Here is a 14,588-nt window from a genome sequence, read left to right on the forward strand (position 1 = left end):
GGACGGCACCTTCCCGCCGGCTGCCGCCAAGCTCCGCCGTGAGGGCGAGCGCGGGCGGCGGGTAGACGGCGACGGCGACGCACGGCGGGAGGAGGCCGGTACCGGGAGGTCTGAGCTCGCTGCCCGCCTCAGCCCGGCACGGCAGGTGCCGGCGATGCGGCTCTTTCACCCGGAGCGGTGCCCCTGGAGCAAACCGGAGGGATGAGAGGTGTGGCGGGGGTTGGCCGTTCGGGAGCGGGGAGGCTTGGGCCGGCAAGGAAACGCTCTGCCGGGCGCCGGTGGAGCGGTGTTTGCTCGGTTTGTTGGTGGAAGTCCCAGGAGCTACGTATTTAGTTTGAGGTTTGCCTGGGTGTTTCACGGGAGTCTTTGATCTCCGCGTCAGCAGCTAAATAGTCACTTCGGGACTCGGTTCTTTGTATCGCCCTGCCGCCCTCAGCAGGTGCAGGATCCTGCTCCCGCGGATCTCTGGCATCGGTCCTCGCCGGCTTCTTTCAGCCCGATACCGTCTTTTAATTGCGTTTTAGGTAAAGCCAGTAATTCAGTAGCAGCGACGTTGCTCTTTTCAACGGTTTCCCTAATGCCTTAACGAGAAATAACTTTAGAACCATCTCCAAAACGTATTCACGTTCTGCAAAACTGGAGTTCATCCTTCAGGGATACTGTGCTAAAACCTGTGGGTGGCAGGTGAGTGGCCGCGGTGTGATGGAGTTCTGTGAACGGGGAGAGAGAATCCTCCCAAACGTGTTTCCCTGCTCCCTGCCTAGTTTGTGCAGTAGGCAAGAGCAATCTGGCAATCACAGAGTAGACTGCTCTTTAGTTTAATTTGACTGCTCAGAAGTAGACCTTCTGTATGATTTTGTGCAAATTGCTTCATTTCTTCTCATTTCTCTGTTTGTAAAGTGAGAAATTAACACATGCCTACTTAATAAACAAAGTAATTTTGTTTGATGTATCTCTGTTAAGCAGAACCTGGGACAGAAAATTGTGTCTTTCCTATTCTCTGTTTGACAGATCTGTATGTGGCATGAAGAGGGGCTGAATTTAGGAAAGATTGCAAATGCCTTGTCAAATGCAGCAGTTCTTCATATCTGCAATTTATTTTTGAATACTCTGCTCTTTTACACTGAGTGCTGTAATAGTCTCCCCTGTGCCTTAAGGGAAATGGACAGACTGTTCAGCTGGATGATGGGATAGACCTCAATCCATTTTTAAACTGGACTTTATGTTTTTAATAGCTTTTTTCCTCTCATACTAATTAGTCTGATAGTTCACTAATTCGTAGGACTTTTAGAACATTGAGCAGAACTTGTTTTTCTTGGAGCAAGTGTTTAGTAATGTCCTATTTCAGCATTCCTTATCAAAGTTTATTGATGGTTATGGCCACGGAAAGGTTAGGTAGAGTTACTATATCACCATGTTGTATTTCATATATTTTAAGGGTAATGAAAGAATTTTGGAATTTTTTTGTATCCAGAGCATTCTCAGGAGTGCTAGAGTCATCTTCGAATGGGCTCTTGAGAGTACTTGAGGTTATTCAGAGATTGTTTACTAAGTAAAGGCAAAATGCTCTGACACTCTTCATACACTAGAAATGATACACTTTTCTTCATATTTCTATTTACTTTAGCTTAGCACTTGCCTGCACTGAACCATAGATCTCTTAAGGATAAATCTATGATTCTTTATTTTGTTTTGGTTTTTCCCCTAGAACTGGCAGATATATACTGAATCTTGCATGCATAAAGGACTACCTCTTTCTGACCTGGTCATTATCCTTGAGAAACTATTGATACCTTAGGAAAATGGTAAGTTTTCTACATTTTTTTTTGTTTGTTTAGAAATTATAATGCAGAGACTTGTTTAATACATTAAAGTGTATTCCAAGGACATTTGAACAGTTATTTTTAAGTTAATGACTGATTGTGGCACATATTTTTCTAGTTCAATCTAGCTATTGCCACATGTAAATATTTGAATTTACAGTCTTACCTCGTAGAGCCTTATGTCTTTGTAATTGCAGTGCATTGTTAGGTGCTCTGAAATTATTGTTTCTTCCTAATTACTGTTTTCTGAAATAAATCAGAGAAGGAATCAAAACAGTTACCTGTTTGATTGGATTCTAGCCTATCCTTGAACCAAAATACTTCATTATTTGTATGGGTCAAAAAGATCAGTAAAGAGATATTTTTCTTCTCAATTATTCTAAATGTCTTTTGCATTTACTTTTATTGGCTCCATTTAAAGTCTGTTTTTAAAAGGAATATCACAGAACTAGTCTTTTAGTATTATTTTGCTATATATTAACTACTTAGACAACCATTTCTAATTAAGAGGGTAAATTGCAGTAGTACATACATCTTGATCTCAGTTTTTTAACCTTTTTTGCCCATACTTCATTATAAGTACAAATTCAGTGGAATTCCCATCTTCCACAAAAAAACCCAAGAGGTATGTGAATGGAGATTTGCAGGATCATCATTTTTCTTGTCCTGGTAGTGACACGTATCATTAGAGTCACCTGTTTGGCTCAGAATACAGATTGAGTTTCAGAACAATTCTATTTTATTCACCATATCCCGTTTCTTCATTAACTCACTGTAAAATTAACTCATCAAGAAATTAAGATTTACTCTTAATACTGATTGTTCTTTTTTAAAAATTATGCATATACTGAAAGGCTTACCTATTACCAAATACCACCGCTAATGTGAATTTTAAAAAAAGCTTACAACAGAACTGATGTTTAGAAAAAGAGCTGAAAGAATCACTTAAGCATATTAGCTTCAGTAATGTGAAAATAAAATAACCTGCTACATGCTTGAATTGGCAGAAGCGTCTCTGTGCCTTGCTGAGATGCAGGATGTCACAGAATTATTGTTTTCACTTATTTTATTCAGCATACTTAAGTAATCTGGTTGTAATACTTTGAATAGTGACCAAGCAAAATAGTAGAAGGAGTGGTAGTAGGTTTCTTCAAAGGCACTGTAAGTGCTGTACACTCAGGAAAATAGTCTGTAGGAAGAATTGGGTTTTTAACAATCAGTCAGAGAGTAGCCTCATTCTTTTGTCCTGTTCCCTTGTCATCGCTGTCCCCAACTCCAAGCCTATACATGCACAAAAGAAATGTCCCAAGAACTGAAGTAGCATTTAATCCTATGCTTCAATCTGGTTTCAGATCCAGTAAATTTACAGCCTGTGGGGTGTATTTGACATCTTCCTTCTAAGTGAAAATTGGTCTTTATAATGAGGTCAGCAATTTTGTATTTAGATCCACTATGCTGTATAATTTACTGTTTTCCTATGTGTAATCTGTTGACAATGAAAAATGGCTGAACACTTGGTTTGGGAGGGGGTGGTAGAGTGTTTTTGCTGTTTGGACAAGCTATTAGTAGTAAGGGAAATAAGAATCCAAGGTTCCTTGGAAGCCTTCCTGCTCCATGTGACAATATACCTTCCAGCCTAGCGCTGAAAACCTGGTTAATAGGGAATTACTGTCCATTAAAAGTGAGCTAGATCAATTGTGCAGATCGCAGGAGAGTGAGTGCTCAGATACCAATTAAGTGAAACTATCAAGTTAGTTCTCCTTTGAGAGCATTTCTGAGCACTAGGTGTATAGTCATGTATGTTAATGTAAACTTATTATGTTAAACCACTCCTTTGGTATTTTTCTGTTGTAATAACATGCTGTTTAATAGGAAAGCATTTTCACACCAGGTGCAGATTGACTTTGCAGCCTTACAAACACTGCCACAAAGTTCACAGCTGACAAAAGAGCCTTTCAGCACAAAAATAAACATTTTTAAATGAGCTCATGCCTTGAATACTGTCCCTACTGATGCTAATAACAGTGTCCATGTCTTATTTTCCCTTATAATGAACACTAAGCAGCAATATTTTTGACATTTTCAGCGGAAAGGCAAAGGGTTCTGTAGTGTGAAGACTGTTGCATAAGCTGTGTATTGTAAGGCATTTTGGCAGGGGTACAAACTTTTTCACTCTGTGCTATATCTGTTCTGTGTATACAGAGAAACTCAGTCCCTAGGGCTATCAATCTGGCATCTTTCATCAGCACTAAATTTACTGCAAATATTTTTCCTGTGCAGGCAAAAAAAAAAAGTGCTATTAAACTTTTGTGGACAGGGTAAAAACATTCAAATAGGTGCATCTTCTGTTTACCTCTCTCAGAATTCCCCTTCATCAAATTCTGATGAGCACATTCTGTACTTTCATATTCACTCAGCCCATGTTTGTGTGTATATCTTATCATAAGTCTTTATGTTGAATGCTTTGGCAATGTTATCTTGCTCAAGAGCTTGTCGTGCTGAAGATATTTTACTCTTTTTTACTTATTTATCTACTTACTGTGTAACTGTGATATATTTGAAAATTTGTTGACCTGTAAGAAAAGTGTAGAGAAATTATGTTAGTGTCAAAGATTTCTGTAGACAAATTTTGGTGTGTTGCACACTTGCTTTTTAGGAACAGAGTTGCTTAGGAGCGTGAAGTTTTTTCTACTCTTGTTCCAAGACACTGCTCTGTCTGTCCAAACTGAATTGCTAATGTGTGGCCTTATAATGTGAATTTTAACACTGCTTTTCTCTGTCCGTGGGTTTCATTTAATTTTCTTGTTTTATTTTGTTTGAAAAATTAATATTACACTGCAGGATAAATTGAGATTGATTCAAAATAACTTTGGGATTTAAAAAAGAAAAGTAAACAAAAAAATAATCCTGGTTTTATCTTTAAAATATAAGCATGTTATGAAGGTTTTTAGGTTCACTTGATTAATATGTCATTGAAATAATATGGAAATTTGTAATGTACATTTTGGAGGGTTTTCTTAATGGTTAAAACTTGGAATCTTTTGTGCTTTAGCCTCAAAGTAAGGTCATGATGATTTTTACCACTTTAGACCAACACTTCAGCTGGAGCTGCATCACTGTTCAGGTGTTGTTCTTTATGTTTTTACAGTGTTACAGTTGACTAATGGCAAAATAAACAACCTGGGACACATCTTTCCTGACACTTAGAAGTTTGTAAGCTGTTCACTAATATTTTGGCATCTTCCTTTTATTCATGTGTTTCTAAAATAAAGTGACATTCACAGTGCAGCGCTTACACATTTGATCCTAGGAAGATTTTATGACGGCTGGCATATAAAATTGCCCTTTAGCCAATGTTGTTTTGATAGCAGTTTAGTTTCTTTTCTGGATTTCTCTTTTTCTCGTGGAAGACTATTAATGTCTACTATTTCAGCACTGAAATAAGACATCATTAGTACAAGGAGAAATAGTAATCATTCAATGTCTCTAGTGGCTGTAAATCTCCTGCCTTGGTATCATTTGAACTATCTCAGTTTGGGTTTTAGTGAAATTACTTTTTACCCTCTTACAGTACTGATGCTAGCTTTTATTAATGTTTGTGATATTTGGGACTTCCTAATGGAAAGATGTTCTTTTAAAATGAAAACTACTACTTAAAGTGGTCTTGATAATAAGTTTTATGAAAAACTGGTCTAAAACAAAGTAGATCTGTTTACAGGCTGAGGTATCAGAAACATACATTCAAATTCTAATAGAAAAACTGATGTGTGCTTCAGAAAACCTCTCCAAGATCTGTTAATCAAAAGTATGTGTAAATTGTTAGAGACAGCTCATATAGCCAACATCTATTTACAGAATTAGAGCTGAAATGAATTACCTTAATAACTTCCTGTTAGGAAGGGGAGAGTTGAAACAGGACTTAAGGCTAAATTCACCACTGGGTTTAAATGGTTGCAGCTTCATTAACTTCAATCAAGTTACACCAGTGATTCATTTTGGGGGGATTGTGATTCATTTAACATAGGCCTCTTTTGGTTTATACGTGATTGAGTTCCCACTCATGCATGTAAGGGCAAAAAACTTGACCAAATTTAAATGTCTGTTTTGTACCTCTTTACAGTCTTTGTATGGTCCCCTTTACCAAAATATCAGTTTCACAGTCTTTTTAATGTATTCATCATTGTTACAGCCCTGTGAAATAAAGCAGTGTTTGGTAGTTAAGAAATGCATTAAAGGTGATGTGACAGTTTGACCAGCTTCATGGAGAAGGTTCAGAGCAAAGAAAGGATTTGATCTCAGTCATTTGTATCTGACACTGTGTAGAAACTAGACCATCTTTCCCTTATGAAATATAAAACCAACTGATGCAACATTTTGGTAGAGCTGCCAGATATTCTAATTTTCTAATGATGACAATTATTGAAGCTCTAACAATTAGCTTTGTTCTTAATTAACCAGTTTGGACGTGCAGGTTTGATAACAAAGGAACAGCAAGTATGTAATACCTGCAGACAAGAATTGTTCAATAAATTTTATAGACAGATTTTCATTCTATTTGTGGTTGCTTCCGGCCTTGATATGATTTAGGACATAACTGAATATTTTGACCATGCTAATTTTCTTTGTAGTGATGAGGGATATAAAATTTGCTCATCCCTCAGGTGTAAATAATGAAATTCAATCTCACTGAAATTAGACTGTCAGAAAGTCTTGAGCACTCTTGCTTCTTCAGGTGGGCAATTTTTAGATAATTACCTCATTCTTCTTCCAGCTCCATTTTAAGGGACTATATTCTGTCATTTCTGCCTTTTCATTTATGTTTAAAGTTGTTACTTGAGATCATGAGGGATTTTTTTTTTCATTGTGTGCTTTTTAGCTACTTCTTGTGAGGTGGTAGGATGTATCAGCTTTCTTGGGTTCTGGTAAACTAAAGATTTGGATAAGAGTGAGCTGAGCTGTTTAGTTCTCATAAAAACAGTTTGTCCTGATTTGTAGGACTACTTTTTTTTTTTTTCCCCCCCCGTAGGTAAAAGTACCCATCCTAGAAAAAATGCCTACAGTTGTCTGGTAGGAAATTTTTTATTTTTGTTATACGTTGTAATCAAACTTGTGCACACGTTTTGAAGTGTAACAACAATCTGGGGGTAGTTCAATTAGAATGAAAATACAAAATCAAAAAAGGCAAATTACTTCTTATGAGACTTAAAAGGCGATTCATGCATCTCAAGGCAGGACCAGATACTCATAGATTATTCCTGACCAATTATTGTCTAGACTGTTTATAAAAGTGCTGCAGTGTTGGAATTTCTCCATCCTCCTAAACCAGTCTATTCTACTATCTACCCCTACCTGAGATATATTCTGGCGTTTTGCTGCAGACAATAACAAAAAACGAACACATCAAATGGTGAGTTCCCCTTTTATTATTATACCATTCATTTAAATTTGTCCTAGTGAAGCTTGAACACCAAAACTTTTCAGACACATGGGGGGATGATCATTGTGTATTTTGACTTCTGAAAAAGACCTTGTGTCTGTGAAATTTTTACCTAAACTCTGTTGTATGTTCTAATAAAAGATACTCTTTGTTCCCAGACAAGCCTCTTATATTTGACTGCTGACTGAAACATACTTTAATAGTAATATTAAATATGGAAGAGTAGATTATGCCTGGCAATATATTTTTATCTTTGTTTATTAAAGCTGTGAGTAAGCAGCATGACTAGGAAGCTTAGAAGTTGAAAGTAGCACATGGAACTTCCTCTCAAAACCTCACTATTCCTGCTGTTTATAGATGTAAAGATCATCATGTCTTTAAATGCCACTGCCACTTGAGAAATGTCACTGCAGTGTCAGAAAATGCCAAACCACTGAAGTGTTCATGCTCAGACACTTTTGTAAATTCAGTTAAATTAGATAAACCACTCCTGCATCTGAATACTTCTTGGAGGACAGCAGACTTAACACTTCTGCAGAGAGAGACCTCCTAAAGCATCGATCTGACACAGAAGCAGAAAACACATATAAAGATATTTTTACCCCTAGTTTCAAAGCCTAACATAGGGCAAGCTGAACGGTCAGGAAGGATGTTAATGAGATTCTCTCATAGTGAGGCTATCCAGTAATGGGATTGTACGTAAGGCTATCTTGTGAAATGATAAACTACTAATGAGTCCATGCTGTAAGACAGAACAACAGCGTGGTAATTTTTTTCTGCAGAGATGTCAGGTTGGATAATGGGAGAATACACAAATATTTTTATTTCCCTTCTTTAGAAACAGCAACATTCCATACATTAAGTGTTGCACATAAAACACAATGCAGAGCAGAATTCTGCTGGCTGGTCTGGTTTTGAGAGATGATTATAGCTAAATGAATTGCCTGCCTTCTTGATCTGCTGTCTCTTTCCTTCTGCAGCAAATTGTGTTTTGGTCAAGTACATCTTCAACAACTAGTACTTTTCTCTGTTTTTTTTTTCTTAGCTGTGGTGGGGCAAGGGCACTCTGAAGCAATCTGGTAATAATATTCCAGTTTTCTTTTGGTGTATCTTAGCTTCCACATCAGCAGAAGCAGCAAACTGTAGAGAAATTGCACTTGCACTTTCTCAGAAAAATATATGGGCTTTTTGGGTTTTTAGCTTCTGTAATGGCAAAGTAGACACTGTCGTTTTTCTTGCAAGCTAATGAACTTGTAACAGTTTGTTGTATATAGTTTTTTAATAGTGCCATGTATCTACTCTGTCACCTAGAGTTCCCTCTCCATTGCTGTATCTTCGTTTTGGGAGTAAATGTAATCGTTTGTAAAAGGAGATCAGTGTTCTTCCTATGAAGAAATTGATGTGCAATAACAAGAAATTGTTGTACATGTTTTGATTTTGTATAGCCGAGATAATTTTCATGTTGGTTTGTATTCATTTGTAGAAGATTATTTATAGTTACAAAATGAGTTACATTACAGGACCACATTTAAATGTATCTTTACACCAGCTATCGGATCAACATTCTTTTTAAGGAACGTATGGGTTAGGTTTAGTCATTTTTAAAATTTCCGTGTTTCTGCAGTTTTCCTTTTTTTGTTCTAGTGATAGAGGCAGATAATCTATAATGTCTGTAAATATAGTGGTTTAAGAAAAATCCTGTTTCCACAGAATCAGCATGAATTTTTTTCTATAGGACTTGTGAAGCTGCTTGTATTTTAAAAAAATAAAAAAGAAAAAAAAAGGACAATACCCCTCCAACGATAAAGAAAATTAGATTTCCTTAATCCTAGGTACTATCTATTTTTTACCTGTCCTTAAACCTGAGACTTGCTTAATTTCTTCTTTAAAAGGGTGAGTATTCCACAACATCTCTAGACGGCCAGTTTGGTTGTTTATATGGCAACTAAGACTCTTAATTCACTGTGATCTAGGTTCTCTTATTTGTGTACATCTTGTTTTGTGTATATTGTGGAGGAAACAAAAATACATGGCTGTGATTGGTTAGTGTCTGGTAGGACATAATGAATTCTCTTGTGCCTGTAACACTTGCCATATTATATCTCAGGAGAAAGAAAACACTGGCTCACGGTCAGTTTTCTGTTTGGTATATCTTTGAGATGCTTTTCATCAGAACAGAACGCCAGGTTAATCCCTATTTCATATAGATGTGCTTCATTTATTCTAAAAGATACAGTGTGTTCTGTTTGTTTTAGTGAATTTCATTTACTCCTTTTCGAGCACTTACTGTTGCAATTAATTTCTAATTAAACTCTCAAAAATACTTATGATTGTTTCTAACTGCAGTTTTTATATAGCTATTGTGTTTTATCATCAAAGTTACTGAAAAGATTGAGTAGAAGCAACACTGGGAACCAATATGAAATGCCTATTCAATTTGAATAGAGCAATGTAGGTGATATAATGGGGAAACTGACTTTCAAAGCATTAAAATACTTAAAGCTCCCTAATTAACATAGAATAGTTAAGTGGCATGAGAATGAGAGAGGCAAAATAATGTCTTTGGCAGAGGAGTTATATGAAGGTAGTCAGATGGAGTAAAAGAATGATTTGCCATAAACTTTTTGAATGATAGAGCCTTTTTAGCCTTTTGCCAGCAGATACAGTGTTACGATCTTGATCTGTTCAGTAAGATATTTCTGAGATCAGTGAATGAAAGAGTATGCTGTGTATTCAATAAACATTCACAAAATCCACCAGCTTTTCCAGAACAGAGGAACTGTGTTAATGTGAGGGGTGTGGGGGGGTGGGTGTTGTTTGTTTGTGGGTTTGGTTTGGGGTTTTTTTAATGCCTTCTTCAAATTTTAGCTGTGCCAGGTCAGGAAAGATCCCAGTTCTTCCCTTTTTTTTTCAGAATACAATCCAAACAACTGTATTTAAGGTTATGTTTCCTTAGTAAGGATAGATGGAAGAAAAGCTCTGTACACATGCAAAAATGAGCAACTGAAAAAGTTGTTGAAATTATATGAAGTACATGAAAGAGAACACTGAGGAGCACAGACTTTTTAACATTGAAATTGACCTAAAATAGAAGTAAGTACCGGTATTTCTGTAATGTACATACTGTTTGTCCTAAAGCAAGCAAGCATACAACTAATTTCTTCAACACAGACTTTGTCTTTTAGCCACTTGGCAAGTATTCTTCCATCTTATTTTTAATTTATGTTATAATCACCATGACTATATATGCCAATTGCATGAATCTGTGTGGCAACTGGAACTGAAGCACTTCCATTCATCAGGACCTTTTAACAGAGGTCAGCACAGTTCTACTCAGTGTTAACTTTTATTTCAATTTTGGGCAACTAGTGAACAGAGGAAAGATGTGCCTAGGATGAAACAGTTTTTTCTAGCATGTTTGTGCATACAATTAATTTAATGGCAAAGCAGTAGATAAATTAACTTCATGTTACTGGTCTGTTAAAGACAGTTCAAATTACTAGGGATTTAAATTCTATTTTTGTTTATAAATAAGTGCTTCTACTTATGTTTTTAGACAGAGCTAAAGTTTGTTCTCACAGGATTTAGCTTCGCTTTGGTACCTGCCTGGTGCCTTTGTAAAGTCAAAAGGAGTAGCAGATAGCAACACTGAAAACCAGGAAGTAAGAAAGTTTCATCAGGGTAGGAAAAAAATCCTTTTAAAAGATCAAGGCCAAGACTGTTCTAAATTCTTTGAACTAGCTTCTTCTGGATTTTCATTCTCTAAGGAGTCATAAGGGTTGTAGAAATGAATAGCTTTTCAGGGCTACTTTTGTTTGGAGAAATACTGTGTTTCAAACAATAAACCAAGAAATGTTCATCTGTGCTCGCTGCAGAATCTCACCAGCCTCTCAGCTAGAGAGGGACTATCGTTTTAGCCACATGTTAAGAGGAAATGAGTTAATATTTTCTATCAAAATGTTAGCTTCCTCTATGGAAAATGTTACTTGTCAAAAGCATCTTTTCCTCATTTTGCACAATCTCATAGGAAACACCTTGTTCAAATACATTCACATTTCTGTTTCTGTGTGATAGTTGTTAAAAGGATAAGCTGTTGTCTACTGATAGAAGCAAGAGAGTGGTGGTAGTACATCCTGATTTTTAATTATTGCTGTTAAAACTAGTTCCTTGTTGGCTTTGGGCAATTTACTTCAACTCTTTTGTTTGATGTATCATTTAGTTTATGAACTGGTAAGGGTAGCAGTAGTTATTATTTCATATGCTAGAAGAGTAAGAAGTGGACCTTTCAAGTTTAACATGGTGTTTGGGTTTATTTTTTCTTTTAATGCTTTAGAACAGTTGTCATCAATAAATCAATATAACTATAGTGTGGGTGTCTGTAAAGAATATCTTCTAGTTCTGATTATTGATATTCTAGGTCTGATTAAAGTTCTGTCCTTTTAATATTTTGTTTTGCATTTAACTCTTTCTGAGAGAAAATGGCTTGATTAAGAAGCATTCTTCTAATGAACACATGCATTCTCCAGATACATGTCTCCTCTAGAGTTCCTTCCTTTGTCTTCCTGGTACTCAGAGAATGCCAGTTTTCTTATTTGGTTGAGAAAGGAAAATACGACTTGCATCTCTAGTGTACAACTCATATTCATCTAGAATAGAATAGAATATTTCCATTGGAAGGGACCTACAACTATCATCTAGTCCAACTGCCTGGGCAATTCAGGGCTGATCAAAAGCTAAAGTGTGTTACTAAGATCATTGTCCAAATGCCTCTTAAATGCATACAGGCTTGAAGCATCAACCACCTCTCTAGGAAGCCTGGTCTGGGGTTTGACCACCCTCTCAGTAAAGAAATGCTTTCTAATGGCCAGTCTAAAACTCCCCTGGTGCAGTTTATATTATAGGATATGCAGTATTTTTTGTTAGACTGGTATGGCTGGAAATGGTTAACAAGTTCTTCAGGTTGGAAGCAGAGATGGAGTTGTCCTAGTTGGTGGTGACTTTGCTTTTGAGTTGCCCAGCTGGTGGTGGCTTGTTGCCCTCTGCATGCTTCCCTGGAACTCCTCCCTGTCTATTTACATAGCCTGTACTTTGTATGCTTGTCTGTGAGGATGTTTTTGGAGATGGTGTCAGAAGCCTTACCAGAGTCAAGGTAAACAGCATATATTGTTCTCTATTCCTCTGCTGAGCCAGTTACCTCTTTGTAGAAGCCTATCGAGTTAGTTAAGCACTCTTTACCCATCATAAATCCACGCTGACTACTCTTGATGACCTTTCTCCTTCATACGTTTGAAAATGGTTTCTAGGATTACTCACTGTATCACCTTCCAGGGATTGAGGTGAGGCTGAGCAGCCTGTAGCTTCATGAATCCTCCTTCTTGTCCTTCTCCAAGATAGGAGTGATGCTTTCTTTTTTCCAGTCCTTTTAGCAGCTACAGAGGTGGGGGGGGAATAATTTGGGGAAAATGTTTTTACTTATCTTTAACAGAAATATTTTTCTGTGTATGAAGGAAAACCTACTTATTCTCTAAGGCATTTTTTTCCATTTTTCTGCAGTTTGAATTTTTCTAGCAAGTAAAATGAAATGTTATCTTGCATATTTAGCAAGTGTGTATTTCACTTATTTCAGTTTTATATACCAGGACATAAGACTGAAGAAAGCCTGGTGAAGACAGATTTCCTAAAATGCCTTTTCATTTAAAGGAAAGGATAGGAAGCTGCTGTAGGTGGCTTGTCTAAGCTCTTCTATAATACAAGAGTGCTTGCTGATTTTTGGCTTCACTATTTAAAATGTGTGAGCTAAATCTAATGAGATGCATGTAATGAAGCTGTATTTCATCTGTATAGTTGCTAAGTTAAACCAGCAGTGTTACCATGCTTCTAAAAGCTGAAGATATACAGGACTTATTTTATTACTTTATAAGTACCATGTAACTCTGCTGCTAAGAGTTACCTTTTTTTTCTGTGAATATACATCTAATTGCACTATTGACTAGATAGAGTTGCATGTTCATGAAAAGGGAAAATTGACCCCTGCTGAGAGTAGGTGGGGATTAGGTTTTTTTATTAACAAACCATCTGTTTCTGTGTATACTGAAGACATGTTGAATGTTTTCCTGGAAATAAAGTGACAATCTGATTCAATAAAGAGGTTCTACTTCCATCTAATTCTTGTAACAGTTAATCTATCTGCATATTTGATGTGGTACCATCACTGACGGAATTAAAAGTTGTTCTGCCTTTATTCCTCCCTGGCTTATTTTTATTTCAGGCAAACTATGATCTTATGTGACAAGAATGCTTTTGTTTTATCCATGGATTTAAGGGGGGTAGTGGGGGTGGTTTCTGTTTATCTTTTTGTTTTTCTCATTACCTCAGCTGTAACACTGAGCACTGCTGTAAAGATCAGCTGTGCTATTGGTCAGGTAATTGGAACCAATTATAATTGCATAAAGATACAAGTTTATAGATGGGTTTTTATATATAGATATGCTTTGCTTTAAGATGTACAATGTGGCAATGGATTACTGTTTGAAAGAATTTCCCCATACTTTTAAACTATCACTTGGCTAATATGATTCTTTATTGTCTGGCATGAAATACAAGGTTATTTATCTATTACAATATACATCATATAAATGCTTTTTCTGGTTTTATATTTTAGGTCTAAAAATATTTGGAGGGAGATTTAAGTGGTTCAACAAGTAACGCTCTAATGGATGACAGAAAATTTCCACCAAATGATCTCTCAAAGGACAGTCTTCCTGCTGACTATAGGGTGCAAAGTTTGGCATCTCATTTGGTTTCTTCAGCTGATGAAAATGAAAATCAACTTGACAATGATGGAAACAAGGTTCTCATCAGTAGTAGCATTGCTATGGGACAGCAAGATAAAGGTGAGCAGGACAGCATCAATAATAATGAGAATATGGACAGTGGAGACTGTACCCCACACTCTAAGGAAAGCAGCACTGAGAGGAGATCTGTAGATGTCCATATGGACCCCCAGCTGGAGGAAAAACCTATTACAGAAAAACAGCCAGGTGGAAAAAGAAGTCCAAGAAGCAAAAGAAGCACCAGTAAAAAGTCTAAAGGTACTTTATAAAAATATGTTTTTTGTTCTGTTTACTTGAAACAAAACCACTGTTGTTCTAATCTGTGAACTACTAAGAAAGATATATTTTAGTTGTCATACTGATGATTTTTAAAATTTCACTAAAGGGTTGGGGTTTTTTTCAGAACTGTTAATAGTCCTAAATCATATTCAACTCTAGATGTTTTCACCTTCTTTTTAAAACGTATTTAAACGTTGGCTAGTAGCAAATGGAAAA

At 36.5% G+C, this 14,588-nt stretch overlaps 2 protein-coding genes across 3 annotated transcripts in view; one reads left to right on the forward strand and one right to left on the reverse strand.

Annotated features, from left to right (window-relative positions):
• Positions 1 to 2,025, reverse strand: part of TFB2M (transcription factor B2, mitochondrial) — an 18,684-nt gene extending 16,659 nt beyond the window's left edge. Inside the window, exon 1 of the mRNA XM_026844593.1 lies at positions 1,990 to 2,025. Coding sequence (XP_026700394.1) covers positions 1,990 to 2,025 — 36 coding nt within the window. The remainder of the gene's footprint in view (positions 1 to 1,989) is intronic.
• Positions 7 to 14,588, forward strand: part of CNST (consortin, connexin sorting protein) — a 52,771-nt gene continuing 38,189 nt past the window's right edge. Inside the window, exons 1-4 of one of the 2 annotated variants that reach the window (XM_026844072.1) lie at positions 7 to 208; positions 525 to 684; positions 1,709 to 1,805; positions 13,922 to 14,351. In XM_026844072.1, coding sequence (XP_026699873.1) covers positions 13,973 to 14,351 — 379 coding nt within the window. In that variant the 5' untranslated portion in view covers positions 7 to 208; positions 525 to 684; positions 1,709 to 1,805; positions 13,922 to 13,972. The other variant, XM_026844071.1, reaches the window with a different exon arrangement.

This window comes from Athene cunicularia (assembly GCF_003259725.1).
Source record: "Athene cunicularia isolate RWA chromosome 3 unlocalized genomic scaffold, athCun1 chr3_part1, whole genome shotgun sequence".
Taxonomy (NCBI): Eukaryota; Metazoa; Chordata; class Aves; order Strigiformes; family Strigidae; genus Athene; species Athene cunicularia.